Raw genomic sequence first — 23,673 nt, 5'->3', positions numbered from 1 at the left:
TTTAAATGCTAAAATGTTTAACCTTTCAGGGGACTTCATATTTTTCTTGGCTTCAAGCAATCTCAGGCTGTGCGAAGCATAACGACATAAAACATTCATTTTATCTTGATTTTTATTGTACCTCTAGGCAGGCAGATCTACTAAGTTTCATATATTTTGCACTTATTAGCAGGTATTTAACTCCCCAGATGAAGTCTGCTGAACATGTCATAGTGTGAAAACACATTTTCACTTGAGTTAGAAAGAGATTAACTGCTCAGTGCATGGCTGTAGTACTACCCTAGTGTGGCCAAAAGCATTTTAAAAAAAGAGACTGAAAACTTAGATCCAGCATTTTCAGTCATAATTTGAATTATATTACTGTTCTTCATCTTTTTTATAACATCTAAGGGTTAGCCAGCATCCGAAAATATTTCATATTTAAATGCCTTATAGCCCTTACCTCATTTCTACTCACTATTGCCCTGTGATCAGAATGACACAGTTGCTTAATACAAGCTTGTGGGTCAAAGAAAGAGTTGAAATCCAGTCTTCCACAATCATATGTGTTGTAAATATAAAGCTAGTGTTCCATACACAAATTCATCTTAGAAAAGTTTCTCACATTGCTTTTAATCATATAGCACATCAAGGAAAAAGAAAGGAATAAAATGGCTGCCTCTGGTTGAATAAAAATATTTTGAAGTGTTTCTAGTGCCCTCTTCCTTGGCAGGGATAGTGGCAGAGATGATATTCTCAGAGAACATCAGAAGTACCATTACTTAAAACAGATGTGGGTTGTTCTGACAAATGAAACTATGCTGAAGAAGAAAATTGTAATGAGTGGCCTGTTGGGCCCAGAAATAGAGAGAAAGCTCTAATGCATCAGGCACAAAGCCAATATTTTTTCCATGGGAGGAAATGTTTTTAAGTCCACAGAGAAGGCTCCCATGTCCAGTTGAGAAGTATTTAGACTAGTGGTTTGAAGTTCAAGATGTCAGTTTTACCACTTCTGCAGCTTAACTGTAGGACTAATGTATCCTATATACAAATACTGGACTTATCTCTCGGTGTAACTTCTTATGATGTTCAAATGGGTAATTTGACTCACTATGTCCAGTGCAGAAGGGAAGCAGAAGCAAAGGGAATATCTTTGACGAAACACAGGTAGCTGGTTTAAATGCTGAACAGAAGTGTTCTGTATTCCAGCATTTTGTTACATTTGTTGTATGCCAGGAATTTGTGAACTCCAGCATGATACCTTGCCTTCAGCATGAGACAGGCACAATGTGTACTTTTTTAAAAACTTTCTCACAAAATGTGTGCAGAAATATTTCTGCACACAAGCAACAAACTAGCCCTGCAGTACATTGCAGGATAGGCTTGCCCAAAAGTCATTTTTGCAACTTCAAAGCTCTCACAAGACCAACAAAAATATCTCACAATCTTAAAAGCAAGGAGTATTTTTTTTGTGAAAATAAGACACATGAGAACAAGAGAAATGAGAATTTTTGTCTCTGTATTTGACTCTATACAATGTAGAATGCCTGACAAAAATATATTACATTGAAATATCCTCACATCTTTGCATTTTCTGTTGTTTTGGTCTATGTTTATTACTGATTTGGGCACTTAAATATGATTTTAGGAAGATGGAATTTTATGCATCTTATACTATTCCTACTGTTAATAAATGTTGTATAATAGAAACTACAGCTGTTTCTGGCAACAACCCTTTACATTATGGGGAAACAGCTATTCCATCTGTGTTGTTATGTACCATCAACCCACAAACTATTTAAAGTTAAAATAATAATCTGATAACTTGGATTATCATGAGTTTACTTCCACTGATTTATATCAGTGGGGATGTTTATTTAATGGAAGGAGAGTGACTTATTATTATTATTATTATGCTTTATTTATATAGCGCTGTAGATTTGCAGACTTAGGTACTTTATTGCTAAAATGAACTAACAATATAATTTTTCAAAAGGGTGAGTCATCTTTAAAGAAATATATACATGTAATTTGAAAGTTGAATAATGTGACTTGAATGAAAGATGTATTTTATTTATGAATGATACCAGTAGCAAATGAATATGTTTTGAATACAGCTTAAATGTTGAATGGTCTTTTAGCTAATTCCCTGGGAATTCATCTTGGTAATAAAGCCAACAAGAAATTCTCATAAGTATTAGAGATTTCAAAGTTATTGCTGCCTGGTATCATGGGCTGATCTAATAAATGCCAACAGCCTTTGCAGTTCTTGTTAGAAATAATTCACAGGTACATGGTGCAGCACTTTGCACATTAAAGCCAAGTGCTATAGGAACAGTGCTTTTAATGCACAAACTAAGACTTATGCTAGATATTATTTAACACCTTTGAATTACCCAATCAAGGATCAGATACTCCATCAGTCAGCTGATCCTCATATACTACCATAATGGAGTCAATTCTTACACTGTGGCAGTTAAATTACACGTGATGTGTTTATGAATGTGCTTTTATCACTTGAGCAATTAAGAGTTCAGAAAAAGGTCTCTTTTTATTTCATAGCTGTGAAGCTCTAATATTCAGCCAAACTGGCTCTTTAAAATTTATCTTTTGGCAGCCAGTGTAGGATACAGAATTGCATCTGATAGCATTAAATCAGAATGAGTGTGGTAATAGGGATTTTTTTTCAATGTCTAAAAGCTCTTGGTCTAAAAACCATTTTAGAACCTGTTAACACATTTAAAAACTGGCTGCATTGTGTAACTGCTGTAGCGCACAAATTGTCTTTCCATGCATAATTTACGAATAGCTTAGCTGGTACCTGGAAGTTTAATGGGGCGGGGAAGTTCAGTATTCCCTTTTCCTTAAGTGTTGTGTCTTGCCTTGCAGTGCTTGTCCTGCTGATTGTCACAATGAGACGACGAAAAAAAGAGCCCCTTGTCTTTGATGAAGAAAGAGATATCAGGGAGAACATAGTTAGATACGATGATGAAGGAGGTGGGGAGGAAGACACAGAAGCCTTTGACATGGCTGCCTTGAGGAACCTCAACATTATTCGAGACACCAAGACCAGGAGGGATGTGACTCCAGAAATCCAGTTCCTGAGTAGACCATCATTTAAAAGCATTCCAGATAATGTGATTTTTCGGGAATTTATTTGGGAAAGACTAAAAGAGGCTGATGTGGATCCCTGTGCTCCACCATATGATTCCCTTCAGACATATGCATTTGAGGGAAATGGTTCTGTGGCTGAGTCACTCAGCTCCTTAGATTCTATCAGTTCAAACTCTGATCAGAATTATGATTACCTCAGTGACTGGGGCCCTCGCTTTAAACGGCTGGCAGACATGTATGGAACCGGACCAGAAAATTTGTATTCATAGCCTTTGAACCTTTCTATGACAATGCACTAAAGATAAAGAAAAGAAAAAAAACTCTATATATGAACTAAGGAAAATCTGTAAATATTTCTCCATTTTTAACCTTTTTGGGTTTTTTTGCCTTGGTGAAGCATATCTTCATTAGAACTTTGTCCTAAGGACTGCACTGAACATACAGATTCTGAGTATCTAATGGCATTTTTGGTAACATTAAGATGCTCGGCCATGTGCAAATAGATAGCAACCCTCATATATCTGCAGAGGCAACTAACCTTTAAAAAAAAGTAGTGCACTGTGACCTCACTGAGCCAATGATATCCTGTAGATGCCTTCACAGTACTGCTGGGACTAGACTGCAGAGACCTTAGTTAGTGAGAAGAAGAAGAAGAAATCATTCACCACTGAACAATAATATTGCAGTATATTGTATACTACTGATGCAGAAGTTAAGCCTTTTATTGACAATGCTGCATGCAGTTCACTGGCTCAAAACATGTCCAATGCAATGATTTTTAAAATGTTGGATTAAAAATCTAATTACTATCCAAAAGCTTCTGTAAATACCTGGGTAGATCTGAGAAAATCTGAGTGGTGCAATTCAAGCAATGCAGCATATTCCATAGCCTTATCAAAATTGTTTCAAAGATATGTCAGTCAGAAAGCTGGAAAGTGATTCCTGCAGTTTTGTGATGCCTGTGTAGGTATGGGGAGGCGTTGCTGTCTATTTTTAGTTTCTTTTTTAATTATTATAATTATTATCTCTTCTGATTAGTACAGGAGAAGTTATCCTTTCTTGCTTTTTTTAAAAATAAAATATTGACATGTAGAGGTATGTTTATTTGGGAGCTCCAATCTACACCACATTCAGGTTTATTATATTGCATCATGGTATTAGATGCTTGAGAACATGCTGTTTTTTCCTCCAGTCTCAGCTACATGAAGGAAATGAAGCATGGAAATAGAGAAATTACAGTGAAGCAATTGAAACTGTCGCTCATCTCTCCGCGAGGAACATTGCTGCAAGGACACACCGCTGTCATTGTTCTTCTGAGTCATTATAATGTCTGAGGTTTTGAATAAAATGTTTGTACTTTACATTTTCAAAAGGAGACTACAGAAGTAGCCAGAGGTGTCTATAATGGAAGTTGTAGTTTTCAAGGTCATCCATTATATGTGCTCCAGCGATTTAAACAAACCTGCTCCTTCCCTACCTCTTTTGCTGCTGTGGAATCACAGCAAAGGACTCTTTTACATTTCTTTCATATGTTAAGCAGTGTGATGTGATTAGCACCAGAATCCATCTTCAGATCCTGACGCACATGAGTATTTTCCCCTGGGGAGCTAACTTCATAACACATCATCTCTGCACTAGTTCAGGTGTGCCAAACTCAGATGACTGCAGTCAGTTAAAATAATGTTGGATTTTTTGAAGTAGGATTTCTTAGACTATGACAAGTTTTTATGATTCAGGCAATATTTATATTTTAGCTGTCCTGATTTATTACTAGCAAATAAGACATGGATTCAAGTAGAATAGAACTTTATTTTAATAGTCTTTTCCTATTTTATGCTTTCTCCCTTGGTCTTTCTTAAGACTGCTTGTTGAGTTCCTGAATAGGGATGTATCCTGAAAATATATTCTCAAATGTTTGTTGTTAAAGCCTTTACAATGGCTACATATGAAAAGAGTACTGGAATCTTAAGTGTTTTCAGGAGTACAGTCTAAATGTCTGGGAAGTAAGGATTCTGTAATTCATGGGTTCTCAGAGTGTTATCATGAGCTTTCCTGAGTCAAGAAACACATGGTCTCTCCTTGCTCAAACTAAATCACTGACACAAAATTCACTGGATGAGCCTGCTCTTGACCCAAGCAGAAAGCCACCACAATGGAGTCCTTAATATGCTTTGACGTCCCCTTTAGAGGTATAACCCTTCAAAATATTATTAGTTTTGCTTATCAAAAAACCATTAGATAATACAACTTCACAGATAACTAGCTGGAAGTGAACTAGCTCTCAGCTATACAAGTTTGTAATATGCTTAATGAAGAAGGGGTGGGCAAATACAGAATGAAGCAGGCCATTTGTGCTTCCTGTAGCAACTATTGACACCATTGTGGGGAGGACCACCTTACATTTTGAGAACCCAGACTGTAGAAGGTAACATTTATTCAGAAAATAGTCATTTTGAAAAAAGACTCTTGTGAAGAAATCTATAATCTACATGGAATACTATGGTGGGGGAAATTACCATAAGACTGTAATTCTTGCAGCTCAGCATTATCAATGAACTACATGAAAGTGGCCTTCAGTTTCATCAAAAGAATAAAATTTGATCATGCACAACATTTGGTTATTTTATTTTATTTTATTTTGGTAGACAATCATTGTGTCATGATTCCGTAGATTTGCTTCTAGTTGTAATGAGAGAGACCGATTTTGTAATGGAACTCAAAGATACTGTCCTTGAATTTTAGTCATATATGTAAAATTTTCAATTAAAAAAATAAAATCCTATGAATTCATATGAAGTTAAGTAACTGGTTGAGCTGCAGGAGTTGTGTAGATGTGACACAAGTAGGATTCATACAAATTTGTTATGGAAGAATCTCCTTGTTTTCAGCAGACAACTAATTCAAGGCCAAAATTCAAAGACCTGTGTTGATAGGTCTGCATGACCAAGGAAACATTTGGCTTCTATCGCTCCAATACTACTCTCTTGTGCCATGTGTAAGCCACTCCTGGAATTCAGAAGACTTTCAGACGGATTGCCAATGTGACATTTTCAAAATAAAATATCTGTAGATACTTTCTATTAAAGTATCTCTGTAGATCCTAGTCAATATATTTAAATTAGATGTTCTCATATCCCACTCATAGCAGTTAGATGTATATGTGCAAATATGCCTTTTATTATTTTTCTTTTATATAAAGCTGTATACTGTCAAAAATTTGATAAAAAATGAGAACATTATTTGTGTATCTGTTTTCTACTCTATATTCTTTCAAGCATGAAAAAGTTAACATTCTTTTTGCCCTTTACAGTGACCTTACCCATCACAAAAGTTGATAGTCAGAAAGAATATTATTTCAGTTTTTTGCTCAAGTTCAGAGACCCATTTCAAAGGGGCAGCTGCTAATGTACTCATTTGTGCTTGATCATCAGGCCCCCTCCATTGAAATGAATGGAAAATTCCTTGCAGATCAGGCAGCACCAGAGTTCATGTTCCCAGAAGCAATTGATGGACCATTCTGCTTGGCTCCAAATGCATGACTGTCCTTCCCATCCAGTGTTCTGCAAGCTAATGATAGATGTTATTATGACTTTATGTTAGGAAAGATAAAAGGGTTGTTTTGTTCTAGTTTGTTTGTAGAAGGATTGCTTTGCTTTGCTTTGCTTGGTTGTGTTGATTTTCAGCAATGAGAGACACAAATTAAGTTGCGGTGAAATAGCAATAGCAAGTACAACAGGTGTGGTTCCCCATCCCTTCTCTTAACACAGGGATTGAGGAACCTTGCCACTTTTCAGCTAATCTGGATTCCGTTTGGGTCACCTGCCACCATCTTCTGGCTTCCTGAGTTCCCAACTCATAATGGTGGTCAAACTAGACAGGCCCAGTTCACTGTTTCAATTCAACATACATAAGTATTGAAATTTCAGGATATTTATATGGGAAAAGAGCAGGCTCTTTGATACTATTTTAGGCTGTTAATTACAGTCAGCCCCCTGTATCTAAGGATTCAACTATCCATAGTTTGAAAATATTGCTGCCCTCCGAAAGAAATTTCCAAAACAGCAACGTTGGTTTTGCCATTTTATACAGTATAAGAGAAGGCAAAGGAGAACCCCCTCTGAAGAATTATTTCCAATAAAACTCAGTGATAGGGTTGCCATAAATTGAAAATGACTTGAAGACATACAACAACAACAACAACAACAACAACAACAACAAAGAATATGACCTCTCTAAAGTGTTTAATGTAGCCTTTCATCCCTTAACATCATGATGTCCTTTCCATAGTTTCTCACAGTATCTGCTAAGGCATTATATAAACATTTCACAGTCATTCCCTTGTACAGAATTCCATCCCTTGTATCACATGCATAACCATCTTAACAAGAGACCCGAGCTAATTATCCATTTAGGTATATATTCTCATCTGTCTGAGAAGCTATATAGTTCTAGTAGGTTTCTGTGAATATACAGACATTCAGGGATTGATCTAAAGCACAGTTACTCTCTTAAAAGCATCCATTAGTATAATCATGTTAACAGGTATCCACTACTAACATAATGGGACATATATCTCTATTTTAAAACAATCTTACCCATACCAATATATCAGTATCTATGGCACCATGTTGGGGCAGTTATCAGTCTCTTAGTTTACTCGGTACAGTGTGGCTTTATAAGCAGAATGGCTGCCTCCTGTTCATACACCATAGACTGCTGAAAGTCTGTTCCCCCCCTCCCTCTCCCCTGAACTCAGGCATCTTAATCAGTTGTTCAGTCAAAATAAATGCCTCACTGCCTCTTAGACAATCAAAACAAAGATCTTATATGTCATGCCACCTAGGGTCCAGTAGGAATCATCACCATCCCATTTGTTACAGCTAGTGAACCTATGAGGGATCATTCCTGGTCAAGCTAGTGTATGTGTTCCTCTCTTGATTACAATTGCACAGGCTTTTGTCTTGTCTTATTTACATTCCAATGAATATCTGGTATTTTCCCCAGACTGAAGCCAATTTCTTAATGATACGTTAGAGAAAGAAGGCATGCACTATCACATATCTAATTGCCTGAATTAGTTCTTATGCCATATCTTGTATTATGTAAGATATATTAGGTTAATTCTGTCCTTTATAAGTACATGACTAGGCCAAAAATTTGGCAACCCAATAAAATGACAAATGGATTTTGTTTTTTAAAATGGATTCAATTTTAATGGAAGAGTTAATAAATTCAAAGAGATGGGCATCATCCCCCCCCCCCACACACACACAAATATTGGTTCTATTTAAATTGTCTCCTTTTCTATTATGCTGTGCATCTCATGATTTTGAAATGCCATGGTTTTGGTGGTAATGCCCATTTTAAGCAGGAGATCATGTAGAGACTGAGTCCAGTAATACCTGGCCCACCAGTGTAATAATATAGGATATGTCAATAGTTTCAAGCACTGTAGTTACAAGCAACAAAATAGAAATACTTTTTAATGATACATACCTGATGATGATAAAAAGTGGCCTTTATGGTCCATATGCAAGTCTTGCAGAAAATCAGGTGCTAGCCTATGCATGTTTACTGTGAATAAGTCAGAAGAAAACTGCACTCCCTTATTATATTCTCTCCTTTCCTTGTCCCAAAATCCCACAGTCTGATGAGAGCCTTTTCCTTTTATCACATTTTATTTCCAGCCTTTATTTAATGTTTCTCATTACCAGTATTAGGGAACCATATAATGTGATGACAGAATGTATCTGGAGATACTTAAAGATCACCATTGCACCAGTGGTTGCAACAGGCCTTTTTTTATCCTTCTCCCATGCAGCTCTCCATTCTTCTTAATAGCATTTCCCACACTGTCCCAATGTTTCCACAGACAATCTTAGAAAATATCAGTAGGTGCAATGGACAGACAAGATCACTGAATTCTGCTGGATTATGTTATTTCCCAAGCAGAAGTCCGGTGCTGAACCTTGATTCCTGACCAGAGTCTCTTTCCCTCCCTCCCTAAGGACTGGACTGCAGCTTTGGCACAGCTTCTGGCCTCTTAAGATGTGTGTGTCATTTAAACAGCATACCTCCAAAGTGACCTGAAGCAGCTTTATTTTGGCCTGTCTGTACAGGCCTTACGTTTCCTCTAAGGAAGCAATAAGTAATTTTAATTTTTTTCTTCCTGCTGTAAGTCTTCAAAAACCACACAATTTTCAAATAAGTCCAGTTTTCAGGATTTATTCACACATGGTTGTTTTTCTAAAAAAAATTTAAAGCATTTTCTATGCCAAAAAGAATATTTCTGAGCAGAAATAATATTTATTACACAGAAAATGCTGATTCCTGTGCAGAGGTTGTTTTCAATACAAAAGAACCATTGTACAGTTTTTCACAGAGCAAGTCCTAAGCTGCTAAGATTCTCATCAGTCTAGGATAATTCTCATGACTTGAAGAACATGTCTTTGAGCATTTTCTGAATATTGTTGAATATACTTTCCATCCCTCATTAACATTTCTAGTTACATTTTCATGCTGCATATGTATGCCATGGTAGTACTAAGTGTCACAGGTGCACACCCTTATTTGTATCATGTCCTGAATCCAACCAGAACAATCAACCATGGTGTTCGGTCCTTATTCTGCTGATAATAGGTAGACAGCCAACAAGCCAAACTGAAAAACTTTCTGAGGTTCATTACTTGTCAACATAGTGTCTTCATTATCCTTTCAAATGTAAGCTTTATCTGGGTGCATAACAAGGGGAGGGAAAATGTAGAAGAAGGAAGGTCAAGCTCCAAATTCTGCACACATAGTGACATTTATTATATCCTTGCTCTGCCTCAGCAGCACTCTCTGCTATAATTATAGCGTAGCCTCTCATTGAGACTAACTACTCCTCAATTGGGACTAAATGTGATATCAAACCAGACACTGATGACACCATTAGACCATTCAAGTCTGACCAGAATGGTCAGTCTGAGTTTTACTGCCTTTGTAAATGATTGAATTATTGGAGTAAAAAAGGGGGGAAGGGGGGAGTTAGCTCCTGAAACAGTACAACAAATGATGGAATGGTATGAAAACTTCTTGTTAAATTATCATGGAAAATGCAGCCAAGGGGAAGGATGTGAAACAGCTATTAAACTCATTAAGAGAGGGAGAGAAAAGAAAGACACGTGATGAATCAAATTTGAATGCTCCATCAGACCCTTAATTATGTTTTTCATCCTTCTTAATGCAGGTGAGCTTTCATTGCACTGACACTGAATAAGTGCACTCAATGTTTTACTCCATTGCCTGGAAATGATTTTTATATATATATATATATATATATATATATATATATATATATATATAAAAAAAACCTGAGTGGCTTTCAGAAGGGTGCACTTCACCTTGTGTTTTGAGTTGATGTCCTTGGGTTCCCTGGATTGTCCTCAAAATAGTACACGTGGGTGGTGATATACAACATGACAAGTAGGGTCTGTTTTTAGTTGTTGTAACAGAAAACGGTTGAGAGAAAAGGGTGGAAATTATGCAAAGGATCCTTAGGCAGAAGATGAGGCTTCCCTGGGAGACAGCTTTCCCCCAACCATTGATCATTCCCTTCAAAATTCAACTCCAATTGAAATTTGGGGTGTGCTACATTATCCCCACTTGGTATACACAAAGCAATGGTGATCATCCACTGGGAATGTTACTTTTTTGAACTACAGCTTCCAAAATTTCTATGGTAATGCTGGTTGAGGGATTCTAGAAATCATAGTCTAAAAAGTAATTTTACTCAGCTGTCTCCAGGACTGAACAGTGCTCTGTGGAAATTAAAGCCAATATCCTTTTAGTTTGGTTTACGTGTTATATGGCTCTTTTGAATGAGATGCTTGGAGCTATTTTGTGCCACCTCCAAAACCTCCTCCCCATAGCTGTCAAGCCTCAGGAGAGGGCATTGTTCTTGTTGTGTACTGGTAAATATGTGGGGGGCAATTCAGATTGTGAAAATGCAGCTGGTCTGGACTCCAAGGATGAGAGAAAAGATACATTCCATCTATGAGAGCAGTCTTGATCCCACTCCCAAGCTCAGACCAGATGTTTCTTCATCATCTGAATTGTCTCCCCTCCCCACTAGAAAGCACTACCACCTGAGGCTTGACATCTGCCAGAGTGTGGGAGTACACAGAATTGTGTGGGCTCAGTATTAAATCCTGCTTTCTTGATGCAGGGTCTCAGCCAAGATCTTGTTCCAGAAACCAAAATGGCAAGTGCTCCTTTCTGTAAATATCTAAAAACTACTCCTGTAAAGGGTTGTGGAAGTAGTTACTCCCATAGTAGATACGCATCAGGACAGCATTTTGATCTTAGTCCTAGAGTACTCTCTGAAAAGGCCCTGTCACTTTATACAATGTCAATATGCCATTATCCCCGTATAGCTAATGACCTGTGGCTAGAATGCAAATTAGGTAATGTTGTAATTTTAGAAATAGGTTATTTTTGGCTTTTTCAGGGGGAGGTGTTTTTTGGAACAATGGGTCTGTTTTCTCTATAACTGGAGAGTAATTTTAAGAGTGTTTATGAAGTGAGATAACAAAAGAGCAGTCTAAAACCCTCAATTTATTAATCATCTCAGTAGCTGTAAACTGTTGCATTCTGTTACATATGATCATAATTCCAAATGAAATGGCAATACTCACATGCAACAATTGCATATCAGTAACTATATGTATTGACTAATCTGGAGGGAAAAGAAAAAGAAATACTGTCAACCTGGCCACTTTTGACAAGTGTATAAACACAAAGATCCTGAATAAGAAAGTAGAGCTGTTATAGCTCCTTCTAAGGACAACCTGCCCCCATTCCGATTCTCATAAGGTTTCCATTGAAAGTGGCTTCCTATCATGCACCACTGGTCAAATGTAGACAATCTCCTATTAGGATTTAATTATATATGTGCATAAAAAAAACTAGTGGTCTGACTAGAATCTGCTACAAAAGGTGCTGCTGTCTTTGGATATACATATAGCTCAGACATACTGCTGCTTTGCAGTAGAAGTTAGGTATTTTCAAGGTCAAAAACTGGGCCTAAGAGAATTGCTTTCTCTGGCTGATTATCTGAACAGCATTGTAAAGAAGCTTTGAGGCTGGAAGGCAAATGCTGTTTATAGAACTGGTGGCTGCAGTGGGAGTATGTGTTATAATGGGGGAAGGAAGAGAAAATCAGCAGCCGCCTTTACACAAAAGGGACTGTTTCCTTGTAATATAATGGTACAACAGAAAGCTTGATGAAATAAGTCTGTTGTAGGGTGCAGAATGTTGGGTGATCATAGCACAAAGCTGCCTTTAGGCTACAGTCATATTCCATTCTAGGACAATCACTTACCTAAAAGTTTGTTGATGTTAGCTGCCCTCAGGCTGACTTGGTGACCATATGCATGAGACTGCAAGCCCCCTTATCCTCCATTGCTCAACTTAGGTTTGTAGATTCAGGCCTGTGGTCTTCCTAATTGAGTCTAACCATTTGGCATGAGGTCTTCCTCTCTTTCTATTGCCTTCTACCTTTCCTAGCACTATTGTCCTTTCCAATGATGATATAGCCAAAGTATGGCATCCTCTGTTTAATCATATTGGCTTCCAGTGAATATTTAGGTTTGATTTTTTCCCAGGACCCATTAATTTGTCTTTTTGGCTGTCCACATTATTCTCCACACTCTTCTCCAGCACCACAGCAAAGGTAAGGATGTTGAAAACAATAGGAATTACTATTGAATACAAGTGTATTTTTGATCTAATGCAGTGATTCCCAAAGTGGGCAGTACACCCCTGGGGGTGGTGGAAAGTTCCAGGGGGTGGTGAGGGAAACGTGGGGCAGTACGAAGGTGGTGAGGGAAAAAGAGGGTGGCAGGAGGGCCTTTAGTCAAAGTATTGGTGTGCAAGAAAGACAAGGAGAACCAGCAGTCTTTAGGACCATGGTGGGAGATGGGGATTGCATGAAACTTCTTTTCAGGGTCCTCAAAAAACCACCACACAGCCTTGCTGGTCATTTTGTGTGGTGCTATCTCTTTGCATGCCTGAAAGAGTTCACTCCCTTACCTGCTTCTTTTGCTAGTAAAGGCAGTTGGGAAGCTATTGTGAGGCTTGGGCATAGGGCATCACTTCTGTAGCTCAGTATGGCACTCTTTTAGGACAAACTGGAGCAAAGAGTGAGCAGATGGGGGGGGGGGGGGAGAATGTAGCTGCAAAAAGGAGCTTTTAAATTTGAGACTCTGTTTAAGCTTTGTGAGCTTTGTTAAGACTTGACTAGCAGGTTGGAGGCACTGTTGTTCCTGCTTTCTTTCATTAGCACATTTCTAAAAAGCAGGGTATAAATACAAATAATAATAATAATAATAATAATAATATATCTGGGGAAGAAGTATTTGTGCTCAATTACTGGAAAGAGTCCTTTGTCTTGGAGCAGCTCCTGCACTTATAATGGCAGGATACAGACCGCCCAAAGCGGGTGGTCTCCCGCCACTCTAGTCTGCTCCGCGGGGAAGCCGCAACCTCCAGACTGCGGGGCTTCCCCGCGGAGCAAAAAGAAACCCTTAAAAATTGGGTTTTTATGTGGTGCCATTGTGATGCCGCAATACGCCAATGGCACACTTGTGGCATCACAATGGCACCGGGACATGCGGACACTAAGTGTCCGCCACATCAAAATGGCAGCTCCCATGTGTACTGGGTGCTGTCATTTTGACATACAGATTACATACTATGGTTGCGGGGCGTATATAAGCAGCGCCCCAAGGCAACCCTAGTACGTATGCAGGCCAGCGCTTTCGCCGGTCTGTACACCACCTACCTTTCTCTTTCCTGGTCCACACCAGTCTGCAGTCCAGAGCATGTGGCCTCTGTAAACACCCTACATATGCACTGGCTGCACCTTTCTCTGCCCAAATGAAGGACTGAGAGCACATATATAATTAGCTTACAGTTGTAAACCACTTTTTACTGTTAGTTCTGTATGACACTCTTAGTTCTGTATGAAGTGGTATATAAATGAAGCTGTTTGTTTTGTTTTGAGAGTCCCTCCTCTCTGGGGAGAAGCTTCTACCTTGCACCTGGTCACTCTAGGAACAGAAACTGAGCAGCTAGCTAAGCAGTAACCAAGTGGCCTGTTGTCTACACTGGCCTTTGCTGCAAGGCTGGCACAGATGATCGACTTCTCATTTGCTTAGCCAACTGTTTAGTTGCTGCTCCCAGGATGACAGGGTGCAAAGGGAGTAGCGATTGAGCATCCAGTCAAACAGTGACCAAAAAGACTCTCATCTGTGCTGGTCTTTGCTGCAAGACCAGGCCAAGCAAGAAGCTTCGGGTCAACGTGACTTGGTGCAAAAGGAGCAGTGACTGAGGTTGAATTTGCAGTAGAACAATAGACTTATTATCAAAATATATACCCAGAGGGGGTGCTAGGGTTGTCCCCCAAGAGGAAAGAGGATGGTAGCCTGAAAACATTTGGGGAACCACTGATCTAATGGCTTAGTAATTTTCTTGAAGGCCATAATGGTCAAATATTCATCTGATTAAATCTGCACATCTCAGGGCCTATGTTCATTCAGAGGACTTCTAATAAATTTCTGGTGCCTCAAGACTTATATTAGTCTTCTTCATTCTGTCTCTCTTTGCACCCTTGGTCACTCTTGTCAACATGAAGAATAATCTCATTACACTTTGCATTATGATTGTAACTTAGTAGTTACTTTTCTAGTTAAAGGGATATGATCTCATTAAATGCCCCTAACATGCTTCATGCCTACTGTTCTGTATCGGCATTTGACTCAGACAACTTGCCTGAGGACAAACACTACATAATCAGATATTTTCATATTTTAAACACTCTACAGTAGGGATGGGCAACTGCACTGGGGGCCAATTTTCGTACAAAACTTACTCAGTCTCTAGAGTGAATCTCAGCCTGTTGCCTCTTCTGTACTATTTTTTTCCTATTTGCTTAAAGATTTTTTTCACTCTAAACAGAGAGCTGAAAGCATCTACATTATTAATCTGAAACCACCCACAAAACTTTCTTTAAAGCATTAAAATATCAAACCGTCACATCTTGCTCAGAATCATCCAGGCTGTTCAATGGAATAATCCAATAGTATCACACCAAATAAATAAATAAATAAATAAATAAATAAAGCCAAAACAAAAACAAAAACCTTCAATCATAGATACAAAGTGATCCTTGTGAATGTAGGCACAGATAAATATTAAGGATTTTCTTAGACTTCTTTCCTATACTTTTTCTTCTCGAAGCTGGAGGTGGCTCAGTCCATGAGAAAGGAAAAGAACACAGTACTGTTTTGTCCTTCTTCAGAACAATCCTTCTGTCTTGTAAGTGTATTTGGTCTCAACACTTTCTTACCTGGACCATTGCTTCTTGTACATTTGGTGGGGATTCTTTGACCATATTCTCTGCCCTGAAATTTCTATTCTATACTTGATTGCCAGACTGATTTTAACTATTGCTTAAATCAAGTGAAAAGATAGGTGAAGATTGGAGATATGATTTTATATTACACCTTCCAGAATCTCCCAACAAGCGAAACCATTGGCTATGTTGATTGAGGGGTTCTGGGGTCTGCAGTCCAAAATAACTTCATTGATATCTGGAAAAGAGCCATTGTCATCTCCCTATAGTATACATACTAATAGCAAGATGAGGGGATTAATTCTTCTAGTGGCACTACTGTTGGAACATCTGCTACAACTAATTTGAAAACTGGGAAAGGGAATCTACAGAAAAAATTCTGTTGTGTTGGTGTGCCCTCAAATCCTTTCCAACTTATGGTGACCCTAAGGTGAACCAATCATGGGTTTTTCTTGGCAAGAAATTGGGGGTTTGCTTTTGCTTTCCACTGAGACTGAGAAAATGTGACATGCCCAAAGTCACTCAGTGGGTTTTCATGGCCAAGCAGGGATTTGAACTCTAGTCTCCAGAATTATAGCCCAGTGCTCAAACCACTACACCATGTTTGCTCTCTGAAGAATTTCTAGCAGTGTCCAAATATACCAAGTAAAAGATACATTTATGTAGGTTCATGCTAAAGATGAAGTAGCCTTTTGAGATCCATTATATGTAATGAAATGAACACCAAATGTGAAAACATGAACATCAAGTTCAAATAGTTGTTCACCACGAAGCTCATTGGATGGCCTTCAGCAAGTCACCCTTTTCAGAAAAGCAAGCTGTTGTGAGGATAAAGTTAGATAAGAGCATGTTAGTCAGCACTGAGCACTCTAAAGGGGTAGAAGAGAAACTGGTATTAATAGCAACACACTTTGCTATAAGATGCATTTGCTGGGGAATTAATGCATGTTATGGCACAAAGCCAGATCACCTTCTTCTGACTATGATTTATCATTCCACTGATCTTTGTGTTGTCATTACCTACAAAGTCAGCAACAATTTTATATTCCTATTGTCCAATCAGCAGTTCTCAAAATATCTAAAAGCGTTCTCTAGATAAAATGAGCAGATGTGCTACCTCGTGAGCAGATGAAAGAAAGCCAAAGTCCTCACTGTGAGTTTTGGGGAGTTGCTTGGTTGTTACTTTTTGCTTAAAATATATTGGGCAGCATCCTGTTACTGACACACATACCTAAGTGTGTTTGACGGACACGCATCTCTCTTCTTCTATTCGCCAGCTCCCACTCCTAGTGGCTGCCCAATCCTCAGAGAAGCTGCTGATGCTGGTGGCAGTGGGTTGAAGAGACAAAGGGTAGCCAATTCAGATGATGATGATGTTGCTGCTATGGGGTTCCAAGAGGAAAAAAAGAGGGGCATATTTGAGTGTACCCTCATTTCTTCTTCCCAATCTGAGACAAGCTATTTTCCTGGGAACCTCCCAGAGTTTTTCTGTTGCTTCAGAATGTATCTACACTGTAGAAATTATGTAATTTGACACCACTTTAAGTGTGGTTGCACCACCCTACAAGGACTTTAGCCTTCTCTGTTAGAGAGCAATGGTGCCTCGTTATTGTTGTTGTTGTTAAATGTCCTCAAGTCAGCCCCATTCTCAGCATCCCTGTGTATGAGACATGTCCAAGCGATTTCAGCCATTATTTGAAAGAAACTCAGGAGAAATATTCAAAGATTCCTGAGAACTAGGACCACTGTATAAGGTCAAAGAACATGAGGAAGGCAAGCAGGGAGCTGTTTGTGCTGCTACTATTTCCACTAGCCTCCAATGTCCACAGATTCTTGAACTGCTGCATGCTTGAACTTTCCCCATAGTTGGGAACCCCAACAACACAATGATTTTATGTAGAATTCCGTGCATGATTTAGCCAAACATGCAAAGACTCCCCTTTTAGGCCTTAAGCCAAAGGCATGATGAGTGGGCATGAGGCTAGCAGGGATAGGCATATTGAGGGATGGAGTGCCTTGTAGATCTCATCTATCCCTACAGTTTGGAAAGTAACTTTGAAGAAGAATGAACATTCATTCATTCATTCATTTGAATGGAATGGAATGGCAACATGAAATCATAGAGTTGTAAGAGACCACAAGGGCCATCCAGTCCATCCCCTGTCATTCAGGAACTCACAGTCAAAATATCCCCGACAGATGGCCATCCAGTCTCTGCTTAAAGACCTCCAAAGAAAGACACTCCACCACACTCTGAGGGAGTGTGTTCCATTGTCAAACAGCCCTTACTGTCAGTAAGTTCCTCCTGATGTTGAAGTGGAATCTCTTTTCCTGGAGCTTGCATCCATTGTTCCATGCTCTAGTCTCTGGAGCAGCAGAAAACAAGCTTGTTCCATCCTCAATGTGACACCCCTTCAAATACTTCAACAGGGCTATCATATCACCTCTTAACCGTCCCTTTTCCAGGCTAAACATTCCCAGCTCCCTAAGAATTTGGATATAACACCCTCAACATACATTAAAATATCTTACTATTTGCTCTGGATCTTCTCCAAAGCCTTTTGTGCCAACACTGGCTGCCTGTTTGAATTGTGTCCCAATCTGCCACCTAGTGCATCCACCACTGCTGCCAGTCACTCACTGAGAGTAAAGAACAAGATGTCAAGTCATGTGATCAAAGCTGGGTGCCTCGTTCTAACCTGAGAGCAAAGTGGCCTATGGTGGCACGAAGCATAGATGTGATCAGCTGCCTGGGGTCAGAACTTTGCAACAGGGGAGGGCTAGGGCAGCCCCGGAGCCAGGATACTTTGGGCTGCCCAGCACCAGTGCAGACAAGACCTTAGTTATGGAATACCTCAATATATTGTCACATTCATTTTTCTCAAAAATATCTCCCCACTACCAACAGTTTGAATAAAGAACACCTGATGTGGGCTATAGTGTCCACTAAAAAAGTTAAAAGGATTATATTTATTTTTGTGTTTATTTAGCCATTTGAAAGGATTTCAACATTTTCTCTGAAGATACCAGCCACAGATGTAGGTGAAACATCAGGAATAAACTCTTCCAGAACACAGCCACATAGCCCAAAAACCCCACAAGAATCTATGGATACCAGCCATGAAAGCCTTTGACTTCACATTTGAAAGGATGCTTGTTTTCTGCTCTCTACTATCTCCTTCAGAAAATTCAAGGCAATTTGAGATTGCAAGGTTAGACATTTAATATACCCACTCTTTCTAAAAACCCAGTTAGAATGTCAGAGGCTAGCCAATAACAGCATATTGGGAAACTGCACAAAACAGGATGGTCAATAAGACAGGCGGTTAACTTTGTGCTAAAGCATTCCTCACCCAGCAATTCAGAAGAGAGAGCCATCTACTGACTGAAGTACAGCATTATTTTCCATTTCCCTGATAATCACCCATTATTTACTTGACTTCCTTCTGTGTACTGAAACTGTCAGCAAAAGCCTTTTAGCAGAATCAATTATCTTGAGAATACAGAAGAAAACGAACATTTTTGTAGACATTCTTTTCCAACTCAACCAACACAATTTGCTATAAGTATAACTGATATAAATGTACCTTTAGATGTCATGTGTAATGTGTGTTTTCATGCTGTGGTAGCTTGGGCCAAGCATTCTTCCCTCCTGCCCTGGCAACACACAGATACACACACTTCACAGACCCATTTGGGATGGAAGTGTCTTGCCTTTAAATACAGTGTGAGCAAAGGGTTCTATCTTCATTTCTGTCTTTTAAAGGAGAAAAAAAGGCACTCTTCCAGTCACATTCCTGAGACAGCATACCTTCTAAGGAAGATGGTATGCCATGGCATGATTCTCAGGGCCTTTCCTGGTAGAAAGTGCCACAACTGGCTCCAGTGCAGAAGCCTTTTTTTTTTTTTACCATAAATGTCTATGCAATATATTATTTAACATACCCAGAAGGATTATGTGCTAGTCATATGTTAAAACCATCAAGTCATATCTCTTAATGGCAGTGAAGACAACTAAGACCCACATCTGCTTGAGATTTACTGTAAGTATAGGGCCACCTTAATCTTGCAACCTTAAAATCTTGCCTATCCCTGAAAATGAGTCCAACATTTAGGAGGGGAAGTTCTCCTCCATAGTGTATCCCCAGTGTATGTAAATGTATCTCATTTATTTAGAAAGTCCCTAAAAAGAGGGAATCCTGTCTAATTCTGGAATCTGTTCCAGCCAAGTGTATTGGTGTATTGCTCTTGAAGTTGCTCAGTATTTTGAGTTCCTGTTACACAGAGTTTCCAGAGCTCTTGCTGTGTCTTTTAATCTTTCTGTGGAGAAGGCCTACAAGAGTTCTGGTAGTGTGCATTGTGATGGTTGCCAATTGGCACTGTGGAATTGCATAACTTCCAGTCGTACCTGATTTGCTCCCAGTCAGGCCAACAAAGGCACACACTCCTGAAGATGCACACATGCCAGTGGTCTACAAAACGCTGCAACATCATAACACCACACTTAAACTATATGAAAAAGAAAATGTTTAGAGTTCTTAATTTTCCCATTTGTTTCCAAGGTATTGCATGCCCTAATCAAATTATATACACCAAAATCATTTTGAAATAGTTATTGGCTTTCTTTAAAACCCAAACCTTACTAATTATTCTGCTGTTCTACAGTTATTTACCATGGGTATTCTTCTTCTACTTTAGCTCCATGTCAGCTGGATGCATGGGAGCTTAAGGAAAGTTCATTCTGTCCTCATTGCAGTTTTTCAAAATGTGGTAGCTTTGACCCTCAGCACCTTTCTGACTTCAGCTTCAAACTATCCTTTGGTTTTGTAGGCCCGTTATGTTTCAAAGGGCACGGAGACAAGTCTCTTGCTGAACATCCTACAACTTTTATTTTCTTGACCTAAATGAGTCATTCTGACCTCTGACATTTGAAGGTATGATGCCAATTAAAAATTACATAGAATTTCAAGAAGCACAAGGGAGTGAGATTTTAACATCCAGTAGACAGAACAGTGAGTAATGTACACAATTGTCTTGAGGTGCAGAATGAGAAGCTGCAGCCCTTACCTCCAACCTTTTGGGAAGGCTTGTTTACAACTGAACATATTCATTGGCAAGCCCTTAGCTTTGAGGCATTGTTTTTATGACAGTTTAAGAATAAATAAAACTTAAAAAAATAAAACCTTCTTTCTCCTCACCTTCCCACTCGGGCCCTCCGTTCTGGTAGTCAAGGTCTGCTGTCTCAGCCCAAGATTTCCTCCGCCCCATCCCGGATTCGCCCCTTTTCACTTGCTGCCCCTCACTCCTGGAACCTTCTTCCCCCACAAGCAAGAGCCATCACTTCTTTAACCAGCTTCAAAACGGAGTTGAAAACCATCCTGTTCAGAGAAGCCTTCCCAGGCATTGCATAATTGTCACTTACTATTTGATGTTCTTGTGGTGCCTGTTTATTGAACCATTTCCTGTATTGCTATGTACTGTATATGTTTTATCCTACTTGAGAGTATGTATTTTCCCTGGAAAATGATTAACCATTCATTATGAAGCCTCGCCCTCCCTCCAGTCCATCTGCCTTGGTCCAGGCCTTGGAGGTAGAGAGGAACTGCTGGACCTCTTACCCTTTCCCTCCACCACTCCCTTCTCCTTCTGTGTCTTGTCTTTTTAGATTGTAAGCCCGAGGGCAGGGAATCGTCTAACTAAAAGATTGTATGTACAGCGCTGTGTAAATTTACAGCGCTTCATAAATAAAGGTTAATAATAATAATAATGCTGGAGACAAAAATTATAACTTATATTTCAAAAGGAAATATAAATCCAAACTGTTACTAGTCTTTAATGTAAAGGGCAATGCTGAAAGAAAAATTAGTGACAATTTTTTCAATTTGTGTGTGGGAGGGTTGGACCACAGGGTGTTTTTTTTTTTTTCTTAGCTGCTTTTGTCATTAAAGGGATATGGATAATTACAGGATTTTATACATTTATACTTTTCTTTAAAGAGTTGTTATCCCCCCCCTTTTTTTTTCACTTTTCTAGATTCTACTTGTGTCCCTTGCCAATAAAAAGTTTGATTATACTTTATCAAAGTTTAATTTTATTTTCATTAAATTGTTCTCTAGTCATTTCACCAAAAATTGCTGCTAAGTATAATTCCGAACCTCTGAACACAATGCATGATGCCGGCTATTAATTGCCTTGTTATTGATGCATTGATCAAGTTGCAAATTATTACATAAAAGAGCCTACAAACTGGAGTTTAAGAGTAAATCAGGTAGTTGGTATGAGTTGTATATAAACATCTGTCTCCCATGTTTATATTAATATGATAATGTTAGCAAGACCTAAATTCTATTGGTTAGTGGCACTAGGTTAAATCTGCTGGCATATCAATACAATGGTAAATCCCATTAATTTGATGCATCTACTCTACTTTAGATAAGATTTAGGCCAAAATATACCACTGACACCAACAGAACAGTTTTCTTACAGTTTTTAGTGCTACTACAACATGACCTGATGCCTCTATTTTCTTACATTACACGATGCCTGGACAGAGTCTATTTATCCATTTATAAAATATAGATGCTGCAATAACTGAACATCTGTACACTCCATTTAATTAAAATATGTTAATACACTGGTTGGTTCTTGATCCTCTAGGGCAGGCGTTTAATAAATGCATACCTATCCATGTGGAATTTGCCTCTCAGAAGTGAATCTATGACAAATATTTTTAAAAAGATGCAGTTGTAAGTGGGTATCATTTAATTATCAATTTAGAGGAATTGATAAGCTAAGGTAAAGGATAAGCAAGGTAATCCTGTGAATGTACTTTTTTTTTTTTTTTTTTTTAAGAACTACATTTTCTTTAGCATCTGCCCTTTTATGCCCTCTGGTTTAGATAAGAGGGCATATGTAACATCCACCATCCTATACTCACAACAAACTAATTCTTGTTTCTGAAATTTTATTTTATATACAGTTTTATGAACTATATGCAATTAATGATGTCTCTATAAGTTTCCAGAATCATGGTATGAATGAGATGCTTATGTGATGTGCATTTGGCCCCTCCTGCTGACAACAGTGTGCTTCATTCCGCCTTCCCCTTGATAAGAGGATAGAAAGCACTATGGATTTTGGCCTTCCAAGGACCTTGCTTCTCCTCCCACCATACCAATTTCAAGCATCATTTCTTTATCAAAAGCAAACAGCTGAAGCCAGCAGTGTCTGTCAGTCAATAGAATGGAAACTACTGATAGATGTAGGAGAACTTTCAGTTGGGAGACCCTCTAGAGCATTTTTGTGGGAATAAATGTGTAGGGGAGGCCAGAGAGGTCAGGCTACAGGTTGGAGGAATAGAAAAAAAAATCTACCATGCTATATGACTGGCACTCAAAACTAGTTCTTGCTATGAAGTAATAGCAAATAACAAGTGTGATGTAATACTTTGAGTGTTGGACTAGGACTCCAGGAGACTATAATTCAAATCCCCACTCAGCCATAGAATCCTACTGGGCGACTTCAGGCAAATCACAGTTTCTTACCCTAAGAAGAAAGCAATGGCAAACTCCCTCTTTTTAGTGGCAAATCCCCATATTTCCTGGGGTTACTAGAAAAAAAATGGTAGGTTCACTGTAGGATCACCATAAGTCAGAAATGACTCGAAGACACACATTAGTAACAACAGTGCAGTGACAGGGTAAGAATCATCCAAAACAAATTGTTCTCACATCATCAGTATGTGAGGAATGCCACCATATCATCCAAGCGCTAAAAGCATGATACACTGGGAATCTAATTAGCACTCCATCTTCAGGAAACCATTTGCCTAAATGGCCTTGCATTACATATTTGAATGAATGGCCTTGCATTAAATCAGTTTGTACTTGCTGAAGTATCTCACACTCCTGGGGCTATTCTTGATAGCTGCACATTTCACCCTTTCTTGGAAAAGAAAGGTCTGGCTGCAATGGTTCCTGCTTTAGCTACTTCATGATTAGACCAATGTAATGCTGTTTACTTTGGTCTGCCCTCAGAAAATGTTCGGAAGCTGCAGCTAGTGCAAAATGCAGCAGCCACACTGGTATCAGGTAGCCATTTTAGAGACCATATAACACTGGTCTTCCAGGTTTCCTTTTGTTCTATAAACTGCAACAATTTCCCATGCTGTTGAATTTTTTTTTTAA

The 23,673-nt window shown here is 38.8% G+C and overlaps 1 protein-coding gene and 1 long non-coding RNA gene across 3 annotated transcripts in view; one reads left to right on the top strand and one right to left on the bottom strand.

Moving 5' to 3' along the window:
* The window catches only part of CDH7 (cadherin 7), a 177,187-nt gene extending 171,304 nt beyond the window's left edge, over positions 1–5,883 (top strand). For both annotated transcript variants that reach the window (XM_089516963.1, XM_089516962.1), the window contains one exon: positions 2,869–5,883. In XM_089516963.1, coding sequence (XP_089373089.1) covers positions 2,869–3,362 — 494 coding nt within the window. In that variant the 3' untranslated portion in view covers positions 3,363–5,883. The remainder of the gene's footprint in view (positions 1–2,868) is intronic.
* LOC149317173 (uncharacterized) overlaps positions 1–23,673 on the bottom strand; it is a 139,894-nt gene that overhangs the window by 93,089 nt on the left and 23,132 nt on the right. The window lies entirely within an intron of this gene.

The sequence above is a fragment of the Sceloporus occidentalis genome, unplaced genomic scaffold (assembly GCF_023333645.1).
Source record: "Sceloporus occidentalis isolate IW3139 unplaced genomic scaffold, rSceOcc1.0.p SCAF_3, whole genome shotgun sequence".
NCBI classification, from domain to species: domain Eukaryota; kingdom Metazoa; phylum Chordata; class Lepidosauria; order Squamata; family Phrynosomatidae; genus Sceloporus; species Sceloporus occidentalis.
Note: the sequence above shows the minus strand (reverse complement) of the source record. Positions and strands in the feature narration are given on the sequence as shown.